This window comes from Aristolochia californica, unplaced genomic scaffold, assembly GCF_029961685.1.
Source record: "Aristolochia californica isolate CCGP_79_NKW_82.1479 unplaced genomic scaffold, dmAriCali1.0.hap1 SCAF_7, whole genome shotgun sequence".
NCBI lineage: Eukaryota > Viridiplantae > Streptophyta > Magnoliopsida > Piperales > Aristolochiaceae > Aristolochia > Aristolochia californica.
The window spans coordinates 38720572-38739597 of record NW_027182268.1 but is presented as its reverse complement, the minus strand read 5'-3'; the positions used below and the strand labels follow the sequence as shown (position 1 = coordinate 38739597).

The following is a 19026-nucleotide window of genomic DNA, read 5'->3' as shown; positions in this document are numbered from 1 at the left end:
TTTGATTAGACGGAAATCACTCCAGTAGCGCACGACACTCGCGCTTCCCGGCGATACCGTCGCGCTGTCATCGAATTTTTCGCATGAGGAGTGACAAATTGGAATTAACTATTATTGTGATGATTTTCGATAGTAATAAATAATAAATAATAAACAAAAATAACGACTCCAACAGAGCAGTTTTATTTTCCTTCATAACCAAAATAATAAAAAAAATGCATCTAATTAAGTTAATATTTATTATATTAAGAAGCAAAATTATTTCAAATATTCACATTTTTTACTTTAATTCAAAATGAGGGGGGCCAACGAAAGGCGTATACATATGGATGTCGTGTCCATTGTTATAAATATCAATTATCAAGTTGTTTGTTTTTAAATACAAGGTTTTATTATAAATCATAATTAGGCATCATTAAAAACATAACAAATAGTTTAATGCACTTATTATGTCGAAAAACCGTTTTTTGTGAAAAATAAAGCTGTAGGAATTGAAGTGTTCTACCACAAAAAAAAAAAAAAAAAGACTCACTTGCATATCAATGAGAATATAACAATAATAGTAACAATACGACGAATGTAGAATTGATCAATGAACCTGAAAAATCAACAAGATACACCTTATATGGGAATTCCTTTATAAGATAACTAAAAAATCTAAAAATTAGATTGTAAGGGAAAAATATTAAGGCCCCGTTAGTGCCCCTTGTTGAAAATTTATATATTAGGAAAACTTACAATTGCTTTTCTTAGGATACATATTTCTAATAAACCTTAAGATAAATTCCTATTAGTGCATTTCTAGGAAATTATATGAAAATTTAAGAAAATTTTAAGGAAAAATAAATTGACTTGTTAGTGTGTTTTTTTATAAAAATAAATAATCAATCTCGTGCATTTCTATACTCATCCGATCAATTTTAAGTAAAAAAATGTCAAATTCAAAATCGTTATGAAAATTTATCTTGTGCTGGAAGTATTACAACATCAATTGTTAAATAATTATTGAAATTTTTTCATATGGATTTCAGACCTATATTGGCTGAAAATTCTTATCTGGAAAATTATATGATTTTCCCGATAAAATTTTCCAACTAGAAAAGTATTTACATGAAGCAAAAGATACTAATAGTCCCTAAGTTTCATTAAAAAAGACACTAAGAGGACCTAAAAGGCAAAATTCCAAAGCATCAATTAAAGTTAAAGAACATATGTTGAACCAGTTTTGTTTTTTATATATGAGAGTCTGAGACCATGTTCGTAACATAGTTGAAAATAAATAAATAATATTTGTTATAAAAAATAAAAAAATTAATTATATATATATATATATATATATATACTTATATCATTACAAATATATTTCTTTGTATAATTATAAAAGTTATATTAAATGACAACATAATTTTAAAATAAAAAAAGGGATTAAAGGAGAGGTTCACAGATAAAATTTTCTCCATCTCGTATATAGTAGGAGACCTGTCTCTCCATTTCATTTATCATAAAAAGAGAGGGTCCATCAATCTATTATTTTTATATTTGAATTTAAAAATATTAAATTGGGTCGAAGGCCTTATCCCAAAATGACTAGCCACTTAGGAAACCTTTTCCCCAACTAATATACTTAAGATATTTATATCCACTAATCCATGTAGGACTATTTCTTAACACTCCCCCTCACGTGTAGGTGTGGATAATTTAAGTTAAAGCCCTCACATAGTTGCAAGTAGATAATTTGGGTGGATGCCTACGTATGAGAACCTTGCTTTGATACCATGTTAAATTGGGTCGAAGTCTTTATCCCAAAATGACTTAATCACTTAGAAAACCTTTTTTCCAATTAATAAACTAAAGATTTTTGTATCCACTAATCTATGTGGGACTATTCTTTAACATTAAAAACAAAGTTAATAACATTACCACTTCTTAATATTATATTTTTAATATTTAAAAATTATTAGTGAATAATTTCCTTTCATATTTCCGCAAGGTATATTAAAGTAGTATTTTATTTTTGAACTAGAATTTAATCATCCAGCTGTTATTCGGAAAACATTAAATTTTCAGATAATAAAATAATATTTCTAGATGGTTATATTTGGAAATACGGTCATTTGTGATTTACCATTACGTTTTGAAAAAAAAAATATAAATTTTGGTGGTGGGCCCCTTGCCCTCCGGACGCATTTGCAAAACCGCCACCGTTTCGTCTGGCTTGCGAAACCGCTTTTATTTCTGCTGGCGTGTGTACTGTGTACAATGTATACGGTGGGTATTAACGTAAACTTGTCAGGCGCTGGGAGCAAATTTTCGACGCGTTCGCTCGTTTCTCAGACCGGGATTGAAAGCCAGCGAAAGAGAGAGCAAGGGACTGTGAAAGAGGACTCAGCGAGGGAGGAATCTAAACCCTAGTTCTCTCTTCGCCAGCTCCTCCAGGCCTCTCGTTTCAAGGGAACCGGAATCGGATATCCTCCTCGAATTGTCAAGATGGTCAGTGTCTCCAGGAGATCTCAACGCTTCTGTGTAACTCACACTGTAAAATGCTGTACATACGTCATTCCTGTTTCTTAATTCAATCGTTTTGGCGTCCAGTGACGAGCCTGTGTTCTGAAATTGGACTTTCTGGTGAAGTTTAATGATCTGGGACGGTCTTGTGTAATGTCCTAAGAAGTGATATTTTTTTATAAAAAATCACATCGCATACAGTTTTTATGTTTACTATGTCTTAAATTTTACGAACTTCATTGGCAGAGGATCGTCTATGTTTTTAATTTATTGAGTTTTTAATAGTCGTCCAAAATTCAGAGTCGAATCGTTATCTGATGCATTGGAGTATGATTTTGAATCAAAACAACGTCTCATACTTCTGGTTTTCTGCTATTTGCAACTCAGATTAGTTTTATTTAGCTTAGATTAGCTTAATCACTAAGTTTCGACAGTTTATGCTCTTCAACCACTGGTGTTCTTCTTTCCATTCGTGTTGTTTTCGTTGTTGTTCCGCTGGTTTTTATGTCTTTTTTTTTATTTGTCTTATTTTCCTTGTTCAACTGTGATAGCCTTTTCCATGCATATCTCTAGTTGTTTACCTATTTCAGTGCTATAGTTCCCCCCTCCCCCCTAAGACACATATTTTTGCAACATATATTTGAAATTATCACTTTCCCTCCTGTCTTTTGTTTTTATTTATAGTGTGTATTCCACGAGGACGCATTTTGGATTTCTGATATTGGTCTACTTCAGAAAAATGGCGTAAACTTTATTATCTCAATTCTGACTTGCTGGTACTAAGTGTTGTTCGGGGGACTTTAGTTTGCTTGTGCTGTTATCAAAATGGGAGGTCTTACCTCTCACTGTTTTTTGGTTCTGATAGTGCTTAGTGATCAAGATTCTTCCACTGTTTCAGGAAAGGCATACTTAAGATTGAAATTCTCACGAGTTTTAAGGTTATGACAGACCTTAGCCTAAACGATACTGTTGCAAGTACTAAAATGTTTACAAGTCTGAGTATAACTCTCAAAATACACAATTAGAAGTGGTTTAACGTGCTTCTATTGTTCCAAGAAGAAGGCTTGGATAATCTTTTCACATGCAACATCTGAAGGACCGGACCCATATTCTGGACCACCATGATTGGAATTAAAGTTGTTTTTACCTCATTTTACCATGAATCTTACGGTTCTTGGAAGTTTTGGTAACATGTAGATTAATCTGATTTCTTCTCATACTATTAAGAGAAGTGGAACATGGACTTAGATTTGTACTGCCACTGGAACAGCTTAGTGTTTGTTATTATTGTTTTTGTTTTTATTGTATCTTTTTGGGATAATGAAATTATATGGAAGTGAATGGAAGCATAGAGTGAAATATTTCAAAAACTTTTTTGAAGACAAAAATCTATCAAATACAACTCATGTTAACTTTTCCAAGAGAAGAGTGTACAAGTCAAAACCCTGTTTCCTTCCATCATGGTTCTCTCTTTTCACTTCTTATCTTCTTTTCATTTTGAATCAGTATATTTTTTTTTTAATTTTAGAAATCTTTGACTTTTCTCGGATGTTCATTTCCCGAGGAAAGAGAGGATACCTTTACCTGAGAATTAAGCACTTTGTCAGATTAAAATATTTATTAGATCTAAACATGAGTCCAGGGCCTGGTCCATAACATGGCGAATTGCCAATGTGGCAAAAAAAAATTAATGATGCCATTGTCAACGATGTATTATTTATTAGCAGTTATAAGTTGTAAACATCTGTTATTTGTTTGCTTATTTAGAATTACTATTTTGGGTGGCTCTTGTCATCATCATTTTGTTAATTTCTTTTGGTTTGAAACAGTTTTCTGAAAGCTATCACAAGAAAGCCTGCCTTCAATTCGAAAGTATTGGTGTCATTTTTAGAATTTTCAGCGGTTATAGGTTTGAATGGTGGTTATCAATACAACATGTATTATTACTTTTTAGGAGCATGGCAAGAACTATTGTTTGTTATAACTAGTTCCAAAAAAAGAAAGTAGATGCAATTATTGTCGTTAATGTTAATATAAACACGAATGCTACTGTCAATATTAATATCATCACTCTCATAGATAACTAATATATACAGGCTTGACTTTCTATATGTATACAAGGCCTGGTTGTTATGCTCTTGAAAATGGCATTCTTTTAACAGACATTCTGTATCTGTATCATACAACGCTCTTGACTGAGGTTTCTTCCCAATTTAATGTTCCTGTCATTGCGGGGTTTCGTATCTGCTCAAAGACAGGATAATTTGCTTAATCACATTATCATTTATTTATTTATTAATAAAGAGATCAACTGAAATTTGATTATGCAGTTATGGCATGGGTTTTGTGTGTATCTTAGTTGCATAAACCAATTTGTGGTCAAATAGAGTGCATTTATGATCCCTCTCTCTCTCTCTCTCTACCTCTCTCAATCTGTTTCTTATTTCTGTTCATTGTTTTGACAGCATAAATTGGGAAGGGGACATCGGGACAAGGTTCAGCAATTCATGGCTATAACTGGGGCGAGGTAATTATTGTAGCTGGTATCTTATTCTATTCATTTATTGTGCTTTAGCTTGAAGGTCCCATCGTAAAAGAAAAAATAGTCTTCTCAGCAGATGCACAATCAATAGTCAGTTTAGGTTATGTTGGATGTTTTATATTATCGAAGGCGGCTTGAGAGGCTCTAACATGTAATACTTTCTCGTAAGCAACTTTATTGAAGTACATATAGGCATGCCCATATCTTGGATCTCTTTATAAAAAGTTCTTTGCAATGTCTGCTTTTTTTATGTTCTTTTGGATGATTAGTGTTTTTGTTGTTTCCTGTGGCTTACTTATTATTAATTTTCAGGTATGTGATGTTGTTTCACTTTCTATTCTAGGATTTTTCCCTGAACATGTTTTGGTCTTTAGACTTATCTTCCGAAAAAGAAAATCTTTTGACATCCACAGAAAAAAATTCAGATTTTGCTTTGTTGTAATTTCTGCAGTGAAAAGGTTGCTCTTCAAGCACTGAAGGCAAGTGATTGGCATCTAGAAGGGGCTTTCGATATCTTCTACAGCCAGCCCCAGATTCGTACCGTGACTGATTCTAGACATCTTGAGGAGCTTTACAATAGATATAAAGGTGCTCTGTACACTAATATCGGGAATGCTTTGTGTGTGTATGTGTGTGTGTGGGTGGGTGTCTGTGTTTCATGCTTTTCGTATTTCATCCTACTTTGTGCATGAATGGGTAATAAACCGTAACTATTATGTATTTGGGCAATGTAGGGACAATTACTTTGAAATGTGCTTATTTGTGTTGGAAAATGAGCTGAGCTGTAAGAAACTATAATGGGAAAGAACGTGCGTGTGGTGCTTTTAGTATTTCATCTCAATGTGTGCGTAACTGGTAATAACCAGTAATGCGTAACTGGTAATAACCAGTAATTATTACAGATGTGGACCTTTTTCAAAAAAAAAATTGTTACAGATGTGGACAATTTAGCAACAATTGGTTTGAAATAGTTTATTTATGTTGAAAAATGAGCTATGAGAAACTATAATGAGAAATAACTTATTCTCAATTGCTGTAAATGGTGAAACTCCTCTAAAATAGACATTTTGTTCTTCTAAGTCTGCATTTTTTTCCTGACATTTCTGACTTAAAACAGTTGCATCTTGCACCAGTCTTAATCTATTCTAATTCAGTGGAAGGAGATACGATAATGTGAAGACTTGTGCATTTGTGTAAAGGGCCATTCATTTGAGTTGGCAAAAACCAAACTGCAAAATAGAGGGTGACAATACAAATACAGGTTTTCTTAGTTCATGGGGTTTGACTTTGTCTCCAACTCTTCATTGATTCTGGCTTTACAGCAGTATGGTTATTACTGTAGTTGGCTGAAACTTAAATAGATTATTTTAATGGTTGATGGTACCATCGTGTCACTGAACTGAGACATATCAGACTCCAAAAAATTCGGCACTCTACCTTGATTTGTTGTCTGCTTGAGGTTTCTGTATTCTGATGTTTACTGTGAGATTTACCCTACTCTGGCCCATAACAAACATCGAAATCACAATTCATTAAACAACTAAAGAAGTTTTGGACATGTGCGTCTATCTTTTAAGTTTTCCCCTTTCTTTGAATTTCAACTCCTAATATTGTTCTATTTTTTTGACAGATCCGTACGTAGATATGATAATGGCTGATGGTATCACCCTTCTTTGCACTGACCTGCAGGTAGTTTGTTAGTTTCCTTACACCTCATAGGAGAAGATAAAAAAATTATTCTGGTACTGTTATGCTCTTCATATACACTTTCAGTAGCAGTTCTCTTTTCGTTTTGGTTGAGGTCTACTGGGTAAAGTTTGCACATAACTTTTTATACTCTCTCGCTAAAGCAACAAAACTGATAAAAATGAAGTTGAGGGACAAGATTGAAGTAATGAATAACCTATCTACTTCTATCTCAACTCTAAGAAGTTACTTGTTTTCAAGTTTAAATAATAGGACTTGAATCTGTTGGTCTTGTTTTATAACCAGCAATAGCTATCACAATGGAAGAGAGAAAAAGAAAAACTAAGAAACTATTCTTAGCATAATAGAAGCGAAACAAGGTAGCAGCAGCAACTAAAAAAACAACTTTTATTGCCTTTGGTGAATTTCTTACACAAACTTACTGAAATAAGTTACATCACCCTAATAGAACTTCCTTGAACCGAACTTTCTAATTGAATTTCTATATTGGAACTACTAGCTGTGGAAAGGATTTCTTGAAGCTAGGTAAGAAGGGAGCTGCTAGTTGTAGATTTACCTCGTTTAAGACTTTCTTAGTACAAAAAGTTACTATGAAAAATGAAGAAGACTTACCTACTATTTTTTTTCCTAAAATAAGCTTTCTTAATAGGGCACTCTTGTCAAAATAAGCAATTACTAGTAATGGACAGTTGCTGATTATTTCAATGGAGAGAAATGAAAGAGAAGAACTTCAGCTGGAACTTCAACCTCTTTCCTTCCTGTCCTTCTTCTTTCTTTCATATACTTTCAACTGTTTTGGATTGTTTTGTCTTTTGTCATATTCTCCGGCAATTCCTTCCGTTAACCCATTTAAGACAACACTAATTGCTTTACTGTGGTTCAACTTTTTATCTACGTGGTTCTTGACAGGTGGATCCTCGAGATATTGTTACGGTATGCTATGTTACCTTTTGTTAGCTTAACTATCTCTATTGGTTATTTGGAAGAACTATTTAAGATACTTCTAGCTGGAATTTTTCTTGTGGACTTGTTGGAATATTAATTTTTGATGCCTTTCCAATAGTTGGTTCTGTCCTGGCATATGAAGGCTGCCACCATGTGCGAATATTCTCGACAAGAATTTATAGGTGGATTGCAGGCACTAGGGTGAGAAATTTAAACTGCTTTTTTCTCTCATTTATTTTTCTTATTTCTTAGAGTAGTAGGTTTTTTCTTTGATGCTTCTCTGAGGAAGAGATTTGAACTGAGACTAAGCATCTGTGGCAGGGTAGACTCACTCGAGAAGTTTCGTGAAAGAATACAGTTTATGCGCAATGAGCTAAAAGATGAACGTACGTGTATATTCATTACCAGGAAAGTGTACCTTGTTCATTGTCTTATTAAGAGATGGTTCACTGTGTTGACATGGCTTTTGGCCTTGTCAGAATAACTTGTCTTTCCAGGAAGAAGTAGACCATCAGTCTCTTGTTGTAATGATCCCCTCTTTAGCTAGCTTTATTTGCCTTTTGGCCTTCTGGCTTTAATGAAATCAAAGTTTTCAGAAAAAAAGAAAAAAAAACTTTTCTTTCTTTTTTTATTGGACAAATATTTCCTTCCCCTTTGGCTATGCATTTTCCAAAAGAAGAAAATTATTGCATTTTTCACTATCATAATCAATCCAAACATGTTTTATTGTATCTTGAGCCACTTTATCGTATTGTCTGGATTTGTTGTTGTTTTGCTTACATTATCGGTTGGTGTGATTTTTATTTAGCCTTTTATTTTTTGGCATCCTTAAACTGATATCTTACTACTGTATGTCCTCAGAAAAATTTAGGGAAATATACAACTTTGCATTCGGCTGGGCTAAAGAAAAGGTACTCATAGAAATCTAATTCACCCATTTATCAATCTTATTATTGTTCATTTTGTTTTTTTATATTTTTTGTTTATTCTTATTAGAGAAAATAGTTTTGGTTAGCATTTTTTAGTTTTTAATTCAAAATCTACTATGATAGTTCTCGGACATTCATTTGAAGAATAAAAGATTCTTGAAGTAAAATTTCAAAATAAAAGAAAACAAGTTTGATCATATAAGATATTTGACAATTGGCATCTCCCTTGACAGGGATGGAAATGTCCTTTGGGCGTATGTGGTACCACATGCATGGTTATGGCTATTCACCTCATGGTGGATCTTGTCCAATTTTCAAGGTTGACCAAATGCCATTTAAAAAAAAAATTGGTTTTTATAATTTTTTTTGAAATGTGCAAGTCAATTTTGTTCCTTTAAACCATTCAAAAAAATCATAAAAAAAATTTGTTCCTTTTTTTAAATATGGTTTAAGTTTTTTCTTAAATGGCAAACTTTGTTCTCTTGTTGATGTACTATTTGAGTGTTAACTTTGCATATCCTGCTCATAAAGTTAAAAGATTTTCCTTGAATTTTCAAAAGTTTTAATTGCTCTCCTTTTGGGCATTAATTGAAAGGACAAACAATTTTCCTTCCCTCAACTAAGTGTGTTAGTGGGAATAATCCCATATAGGTGAAAATTTGGGAAAGTATTATCGTTATTAGTTGGGGAAAAGGCTTCCTAATTTCAGCTAATCATTTTGGCATGAACCCACTTTAATGTAGTATCAGAGTAGGGTGTATGTTCTGTGGTACGTAGTCTGTGCTCTCTTTAAGCTGTCCATGTCTCAGACCCATCATTTGTTTGCTTATGCTTCGACATGAGGAGAGTAGGTTTGAGATATGGAATTATATTCAGAAGTTTGCTTGAACATATAACTGGTTTGAGATTTACCAAATTATGAGAATCTAAAATTTACTGTACTCTATGAAAACTTCATCGCATGAGGAGACTAATCATCTACCAAGCTGCCTCTTATCAGTCTTTACATCCATTTTGAAGCCAAGAAGCAATCGTGATTTTTTTTATCCTTTCTTAGGATGTAGACATAAGAATATGTTTATTCTTTCTTAGACTTTAGGCAGAAGAAATCCAACGTGGCAATGAAACCTGGCTCCATTTCAGACTGTATAGTTTAGCTCTTTTATACTATTTGGCATGTTCTTCATCAACAAAGCTTTCATATGTTAACCAACTCAATTAATGTTCTTCATCTGCTTCACGTTTCTGATAAACAGGGACCTGCTAGACATTTCTTTATACCATGAATGTATACAGCTTCAAAACTTTGCCTTGCAACTTAATTTCAAATGGAATTTCTTTTCTCTCTCATGTGTACATGCTGAATGTACAAATAGGTAACTAATGTAATGTTATACAGGGCCAGAAGTCCTTGGCACTAGATACAGCAATTGGCATGTGGCAGTTACTGTTTGCTGAAAAGCATTGGCCTTTGGTGGATCATTGGTGCCAGTTTTTGCAGGTAAAGCTGCAAATGAAAATTGGTGTATTTAGCTAATCTTCCCCTCATGCAATGCATGTTTCTCTTAGTCTGCACTAATTTTGATAGCAAGCTGAGAACACATTTCAGTGAAACTATCTATGCTTTTTCTTAGTCAGTCAACTCCCCATTATTTCCTTTTTTCAAAAGGAAATGTCTCCACAGGGATTCTATGCTTTATATTTCCCATTCAATTCTTTCGTTTGGTTTGGATGGTCTTTTGTGACACTATAGTCCTTGATCTAGGCGAGGCACAACAAAGCAATCTCGAGGGATACCTGGTCTCAGTTACTGGAGTTTGCGAAGGTCAGATTTCATTTTCATATCCTTGCACATTTTTTTGAGTGTGCACCATCACCTGAATATAATATGATGATGGTCTTTAAGATGACCTACTTTCGATATCCATTGTACTAGTTAGTAATCGATCTGAGTAACAACATTTAATCCAAAGTTAAAACATAAATTACTTCTCCAATTATCTCGCTAATGTTGGGAAATGAATTCCACATAATTCAGGTCTGGTTACCTCAGGTAACGTTTTTTTCTGGTTTAGTTAGTCTCTTGCTTAACACATAAGCTTATGAAGTGGCTGTATGAATCAGAAAATCTCTTTAAGATGTTAATGCTCTTAATCTCATGCAGACAGTTGACCCTGCATTGTCCAATTATGATGCGGAGGGTGCATGGCCGTACCTAATTGATGAGTTTGTGGAGTACTTGGTGGAGAATGGGATTGTCCAAGAAAGTACTTGAGAGCTGAAAAGATGTACATGACTAAAATTGTCTCCAGGAGAGTTCTGTTACAGGTGTGTGGTGATGGCCAATTTCCATAAAAACATTTTTATGTTTGTCTTTGGACTTATGACTCAAATTGGTACTCGGGCAATAATTATTGAACATCATTAGCTTCATTCTTGTAGACAACCCCCCGGTATTTCTTCGTTTCTCGGGGTTGGATGTTCGGGCACCTCTGAGTCGATATTTCATGGCAAATTGTTCTCTGTATTTTGTTGCCGAAACTCCCTTCATGGCTATTTTTCGAAGTTGGTTATAACTAGTTCATAGCCTGGGTTCAACCTCTACAACATGACATTCTACTAGTGAAGCACATTATGGAGAAACTTTTCGAGGTTTCAATGTCCCCGTGACCTTTTCTGAAATTTCCTGAGGTATATCACTGTTTATTGAACCTTTTTGTCAAAACATGAGAAAGATGAAAGTAGCTAGCAACTCATTTTCTTTATCTTTTATGAATCTTAGGTACAGAAAAGCTATTGGAGATTCCAAAAATTGGTAATATTGTATGGTGCTTGGATAAAACCATGAACATGAAATTAACGAATTCAGGGTTAATTTTCCATAAGCTCCATCATCAGCTAAAGTGTCATTAGTTATTACAGAATTTTTTTGACAACCATCCAAGAATTGGGCACAGAATGTGATTTAGCGTGTTGAAAAGCATACTATGAATCTAGAGATAAACCTGAAAACAAAGCAGCTAAAAGATTAGTCATTTAAAATTATTAAAATTTTAAAAATCCAGATTTGGATGAAGGAAGAGGATAAAATAGAAAGAAAAGTGGGAAAGGAGATAGAAATTTCTGACCAGCCATAAAGGTTTTGTTGGGAACTGTGCATGAATTTTAGACTTCTTAAATATTTTAATATATTTAATAAACTTTAATCTCCTTATATCTTCCTAATTATACATCATATGCATATGAAAATTTAACCATTGATATAATTTAACATGGAGCACAAGATTACATAAAAAACAAAATACGTCTGAAAGATAAAATGGCCAACATGTCATTGGATGTATTTTCTAACACTTCAGATAAATTTTAACATTTCTATTTCTCCTCTTCAAATTGGGGACTAAAAGTACCCAAAGAGCCAATTTGGACAGAACAAATATGAATGAGAAAAGTATCTCTCCTAAAATTCCAAACACCACTTAAAACGGTCTAAGTTTGAAAAACAATTGTTCAAATTCAAAGGCCAAAAAAAAACTAATTTTAGGGCATTGGAAAAGAAACTACTCACTATTTTAAGGGTAGCTCGAAAAAAATACCACTTGGGTGAACAAAAAGATTTGATTGATCCTAGATATTGGGCTGAGTCTATAAGCTTTTCTTCAAAGTGATTAAAAAAATGTGGTAAACTAAAGAATTACCAAAGGTTTAATAACCTGCACTTGTAAAAACATGACTTATTCCTCAAGAGAAAAATTGACCAACACCAACGAAGGGTGATATGCGAAGAAACACGACTAACTCATAACTAAAAGTGCATAACATAAAAATAATTGTCCAAAGGTGACCATAAAAACATATCATGCAATTTAAGCAAGGAAATAACCAAAAATAAACTTGACAAAGATAAACCAATTTCTTACAGGTTTGTTCAACTACACAGGATCATTAAGTGAATCGTGTTTAGAGATAGAAGTAGGTGACATCACATTTGAAGATTTCCCCTCTATAAAATAGTAACATAAACCTTAGTATTATCTCTCTAAAATATGTTTACATAGACCTAATACTAAATTCTGAAAATTGGTCCCACTTAAGAAACCAATCACAGCTTAAGTTAGAGGCTCTATTTTACTTTATGTAGCAATAAATAAGATTAATACGATGCAAATATAAAAATGCGTATACAATGCATATATTATATTTTTACCTTCTACTTATAAGTTATTCAAAGTCGATATTTTATGTATGAAATTGTTGATAAGTGGATCCTACATTTATGGTTCTTTCACTAGGTGCCATTTGTTGCCTATGAAAACCTAACTTAGGGCGAGTTTAACCCCGAGACTCAACTAGCCCTCCCTTAATTATGGTTCAACTGTAATAATTTAGGAATGGCATAAGATTATATCAAGAAATATTTTTCGTAATATTCATAAAATCTGGGTCCATTGCCGTTATTAAAAGAACAATTTTTATTAAGCTAACTACTTTTAATAAAATATTTATCAAAATAACAATATCAAAAACATATTTGTAAAAATACCCAAATTTGACTAGTCAATAGCCTGGTTAGAAAGTCCAAAGGGACACGCAAACATTGACCGCCATGCGGTGCCACATCAACTACCACATTACCAACACGCCACATCATCCACCATGTTGGTTGCCACATAAGTGATACGCCATGTCAGTCCTACTTCTTTTTCTCCCTTTTCTCTTTCATTATTGATTTAAGTTCTTTTGTAATTTTAAAAAAATTATAAAAAAATATTTTAGGTTTTAAAAGCTTATTTGTTGGTACATATTTTATTATCCTATATTTTTATTATAATAAAAATATATAATTTGTATATTAATTATTTAAAAAATATTCTTCTAATTTAATTAGCACCTTTCGTTATCAATTTATGATATTTCATAATTTAAAAAATATTTTGTAAAAAAATATTTTAGTTTTTAAAAATCCTTTTTGGTATGTTTTATTACCTTCTATTTATTATAATAAAATATGAAATTTATAAATTAATTATTACAAAATCTTCTTCTAATCTAATTAACACATTTCATTATCGATTTAAGATATTTTTAAATGTATTTTGTAAAAAAAGTGTTTTAGTTTTTTAAAATCTCATTTTTTGGTACCCAATTTATTTTCTTTTATTTATTGTAATAGATATAAAATTTTATAGTAATCCATATCATGAATATACAAATATAAACACTTACTCATTTGTATCATCAAATCAACTTGCAATTATTGGGGATAAAATGTTTTACCAATAAAGTTCTAATCCCTCGTATCCTCCCTTTCATTGGCTCTGTCTTAAAATCTATCTTTTTGTCCAAATAAATCTCTACAATTATAGGTTGCTTATTTAAAGCAAAATCAAATAATGTAGCCAAACCTTGGAGGTGGAAATTGTTTCTAGACCACCCTTACCAAACATTTTTGGTAATATAAAATTAGAGTAATGGGTCTTCTTCCTTGAATAACAAAATGATCTAGACAAACTAAAAACCATTCCCAACAGCTTTGATTTTCTCATTCAATGATAGTAAAAACTAGAGGAAAAATACCATTACCCATGTCAAAAGTAGTAAAACTCAACAAACATGCATGATACTTCCCATCTGTTACATCAATACTTAATAAGAGGTCTATAATATTAGAACACTGTAATATTATAACACTGTACTATATGGCTCAAATGCTCAAAATACACATCTAAACATCAAAATCAAAAAATCATCTCCCTTTAAATTGTAGAATCTGGTTTCCGCACGTTTTTTAAGCAAACGCCGGGGATCCCGATGAAGTAAACGCCGGGGTTCGAACCCTCGGCGATTTTAATTGTTTTTCCCCGCTCTCTCTCCCGCACCCCCTCTCCCCTCTCTCAGTCTCTTCATTGTCGATTTTTTCGCTCTCCCGCACCCCTTCTCTCGTCTCCCTGCGGCCCACGTTGTCTTTGCTCCTTCTCTCTCCAGTCTGCTCTCTGGAGTTCCGTGTCTACGTCTTTCGATATTTCTCTCGTCGCCGTTACTTTCTGGTTTCTGTCACCGCCTTCCTTGTTTGGTCCAAGTGGCAGTGCGCCCGACTGGGGGCGTCTCCGAGTTGAGTCAGTGGGTTGGAAACTTGGAGGGTCCACTCTGATCTGCTCCGGTCGGCTTCTGACTTTGTCTATTTCTTCGACGCCTCGGGTTCGTTACGGTTTTTCGGAATCGAGCTGGAGATGGGCGTCCTAAATCCAACTTGAAATGGAGATGCATGGCGACTGAATCGGATTCCTCTTCCTTTGCTCCGCCCATTGATTCTGATTCTACTGAAAGAAACGCTGGGTAATCTCAATTGCACCTTTTCGCGTCTTTCTCTTGCCATAATTAACTTTGCCTGTTTTTATCGACCACTTTCTGTCTCTCTCGATTTTTTGGTCATCTCTTTAGCTGCTATTGCCTCGTAATTATTATTTTCTCTTTCTGAATTTTCGGCGCGACCCATGTGTTATGTCGCGCTATCACTCCTGTCGGATTTCCCAATTCTGACTTACATTACCTTCCGACTCTGATTTGGGTGTTCGTATGCTTTTAATGCATTACCACGTAAGGATTGCTGTGTGTTGAGATTTAGTTGAGCTCCTGAGCCACCAAATATTTGACGTCTGTTTAATCGTGGTTCTTTCTATAAACGCAGATTTTGCATTATAGAAGGACTCGAAACAGTGCAAGACTTTGCTCAAATGCAATTGCAAGAAATTCAAGACAACATTCGAAGTCGGCGAAATAAGATTTTCCTGCCCATGGAGGAGGTAAAACTTCATATAATCTTCCTCTAGAGATTTATCTTTAGAGATGAACTGCAACGAATTTAAGGTAGACTTTTTTTTTTTTAAATTCTTAATAAACAGACTCCTGGAAATCTTAAGCAGTCTTATGCTGTTTGCTTCAGTCTGATTGCAGGGGTGATGCTCTTTGGTGGCCTTCTTCCTCCAACCGTAAGTGTAGCTCGGTGCTGGTTCTTTCTGTAGTGTATATAAAGGTAATCTATCCTTTCTCTTTTTTATCATTCAGTTGGAGCTTCATCTACCGCTGCAGCTAAGGTATGTATGGTGACATGCTATATTTAGATGACCTAAACTTTTCTGATGTAAGTATGAACCCATGTCAGAGTTGGCATCCTGTGTTTGATCTTCATAGAATCTGTACTCTCTTACCTGCTTCTAGTCTGTATTGGAATCTTCCTTTGCTTCACTAATGCACAGCCTGTGAAGACTCGTACTAGAGGTTGAGTAGGCTTTATCATCATATTTTATAACATGTTTGACATTTTTCAGTCCCTTGGAGACTTTAGCAATTTCTATTTCTACCATTAACTGCACGCATTGAAACTTATGATTTGTCCAATTTACTGTTGCAACATCCTTGCCCTGGTACTTGTGCAATGGAGAATCATTGAAGAATTTCGAGGACGATCATTTTATGGCCCTGCAGAGTTCAGATTATTTTGAATAGCATTTCCTTTTGTTAAGAGATGCTCGAATGATGTTCAGTTCTGTATCTACAGATAAGTGGTTCTCTGTGGCTTCAAGGGAACCCAACTCAGATTCCCATCTGAAGCCATGATCTTACTGAACTGAAGCCTTGGAACTGAAAACAGCAATGAAGATTCTGGAGTGGTGCTTGTCCTGTACATTTATCTTTCCACATTCTTGATTCCAATTAATTAAGACTGATGCATCCAGTGTTCAGAAAATTGCTGTTTTTCAATTTATTTATATACAGAGGAGAGGAGGTTTCTTTATTCTTTAAACGTCTCCCTTATCATGACTGTGTAAATCATTTTTTTTTCTTTCTGAGAAAATATCTATCATTGTAATTGCCATTGACAATTTTAACACATTATAAGTTTCTTAAATTTTAATGTTATTTATTTATTTTTTAAAATTAATCATGTGCACAGTTAATTGGTTCATGTAATTACTGTATTAATGTACAATAAATTGTAATAATTAAATAATATAATATCTAATTTAATTAATTAATATATTTTAATTATACATTAAATTACTTATTTGTGTAGTAATCATATTTATTTTACCTAATTTTGAGTTTACGTATTATGTTTTAATTAAGTATATTATTATAAGTTACTAATTCTCTTATTTTTTATTTTTTTTCTCATTTTGGGGCAGTAACACTGGAAACTATTTTCTAGTGCATATGAACTTCATGTAAATGAATGAAATGAATGAAATGAATTTGAAACAGGAGATGAAAATGAAGTTCAAATTTTAAGTTTGTTGGCTAACCCCTTACTACCATAATCACTAACAACCTTGAATACAAGATAGATAAACATAAATATATATAGGGATACAATTAACATCACACATATAACAACATTTGAATAATGAAATGGTATATGAAATTATATGGGTGAAGATGTTCTACCCTCATATAGTGATGTCATAGGTAATGGGTTCTAAAACCCCACTTCACTTCACACTCGGGTGTGTTAAACCTATATAGATAATAGTTAGTAATTAAAAATAAATCATATAAACTAATTACAATCTATATCATGAATATACAAATATAGATATTTACTCATCTTTATCATCAAATCTACTTGGCGATTCTCAGGGATAGGATGTTTCACCAATAAAGTCTTAATTCCTCGTACTTCCCTTCCACGGGCTCTTTGTCTTAAAACCATTTTTTTTCCAAATAAATCTCCACAATCATAGGTTGATTAGTTGAACCAAACGCCAATAATGTAGCTAAACTTTGATCATTTTTTACATCAAAGATAGTAAAAGCCCTGTGACCAAGTGGAAGTTTGGCCTTAATAATCATTGTGTGATTATCACCATCCTACTCGGTGACTCAGTACATCAACACTAAGAACTCACTAAAATTAGTTGAAACTGCAATCCCTATGAATCGTGAGTGACCTGTATCATAGCCAACAAAATTTTCAAAATTCTCCTTCAATTGCCCATTGTATCAATAAAGGATACGAACAACTGATGCCATATTATCTACAAAATCTACATACATTAGTAAGAGTCTTTTGTTAACATCATTCTCAACATCTTAATAAAGATAAATGAATGTTTGAAACACTCCACAAGGTCACGAATTGAACATTTATAGCACTTCAAATTTTTTTAAGAACAAAGTCCCTTTTAAAATTTACCAAGCTTGCTCTTAATTGGGCTCTAACTACCCAACTTAGTAGCTACAACACACATAAACAAACCATAAACAAGAAAAAAAACGCACTCAACCTAGTTTGAATTGGAGTGAACCCACTCTTGATTGCCCATTAGTCCCATTAATGCAAAAAAAAACTACCTAAGTCCTAATTCACTAAATACCCATTGTAGAGTCCCATATGACTAGTCCTATTTATGCAAAGAAACTACCTAAGTCCAAACTCACCGAATATCCTTGGTAGACCCATATGACTAGTCTTATTCATGCAAAAAACTGTCTATATCCAAATTCGTATGACTAGTTTTATTCATGTAAAAACTACCTAAATCCAAATTCACCAAATACCCTTGGTAGAACTCCATATGACTTCGCAGTTACTATGAACCGTACCTCGTTAGTGATAGGGGTCGGGTTTCATTGGCTAATAGACATTTGTGCAGACGAATCAACCTGGGTTGAATTGGACCGAACCCACTCATGATTACCCACTAGCCCTATTTATGCAAAGAACTAAGTCCAAACTTATCGAATACCTCTTGTAGAGCTTCGTATGGCTAGTTCTGTTCGTGCAAAAAACTGCCCAAGCACACATTCGTATGACTAGTCATATTCATGCAAAAACCTACTTGTCCAAATTCACTGAATACCCATGGTAGAGTCCTATATGACTTCACAGTCACTACGAATTGCACCTCATTAGTGATGGGGTCAAGGTTCATTGGCTGATGGAAGACGTGTAAACAGCTCAACATGGTTTGAATTGGACAACCCACCCTCCATTCCCCATTGATAGATGCGATATTTTGACATGAGAACTAGGTTAATTATAATAGAATAACTTTTATAATTGTATTATAGGTAGTACTTATCGGTTTTCAAATGAAATGAGCATTTATTGAATTTGGCATTAATCACTGTCGATATTGCATATTTCTCTCTCCTGAATTATATTTCATTATTTTTTAGTCTTATTTCTTCCTGAAATGCTTTTTATAGATTCAATTATGGAATTTCAGGAGAATTTGGGTGGAGAAGAAGATATTTACCAAAATGCCCTTAGTGAAATGGAGGTAATTTCTAGGGCAAATCGTTTTAAAATAAGAAAATCATATTTAAAGAAAGAGAAGGGCGTGAAGAGGGGAGAGCGTAAAGAGAAGAGGAGTAGAGACCAAAAGGGAGGACTTT

At 33.6% G+C, this 19026-nt stretch overlaps 1 protein-coding gene, 1 long non-coding RNA gene and 1 other non-coding gene across 3 annotated transcripts; all 3 read left to right on the top strand.

Annotated features, from left to right (window-relative positions):
* Positions 1-2295: 2295 nt before the first annotated feature.
* On the top strand, positions 2296-11061 carry LOC137936330 (uncharacterized). The gene is made up of 11 exons (XM_068780922.1): positions 2296-2490; positions 4971-5032; positions 5499-5635; positions 6678-6736; positions 7664-7687; positions 7818-7900; positions 8021-8085; positions 8561-8610; positions 10028-10129; positions 10394-10453; positions 10793-11061. The coding sequence occupies exons 1-11, from the start codon at positions 2488-2490 to the stop codon at positions 10901-10903; spliced, it is 756 nt and encodes a 251-aa protein (XP_068637023.1). The 5' UTR covers positions 2296-2487; the 3' UTR covers positions 10904-11061.
* On the top strand, positions 8829-8944 carry LOC137937894 (U6atac minor spliceosomal RNA). Its single transcript, XR_011109682.1, has one exon. It is a non-coding gene; the product is annotated as a U6atac minor spliceosomal RNA (small nuclear RNA).
* Positions 11062-14388: 3327 nt separating the features above from the next.
* LOC137937813 (uncharacterized) lies at positions 14389-16471 on the top strand. The gene is made up of 3 exons (XR_011109661.1): positions 14389-14964; positions 15317-15431; positions 15572-16471. It is a non-coding gene; the product is annotated as an uncharacterized lncRNA (long non-coding RNA).
* The last annotated feature ends 2555 nt before the right edge of the window (positions 16472-19026 follow it).

Coding starts and splice junctions, on each gene's coding strand:
- LOC137936330 (XM_068780922.1), top strand. Junction 8,611..10,027: donor TCGGCTGGGCTAAAGAAAAG/GTACTCATAGAA, acceptor AATGTTATACAG/GGCCAGAAGTCCTTGGCACT. Junction 10,130..10,393: donor ATTGGTGCCAGTTTTTGCAG/GTAAAGCTGCAA, acceptor TCCTTGATCTAG/GCGAGGCACAACAAAGCAAT.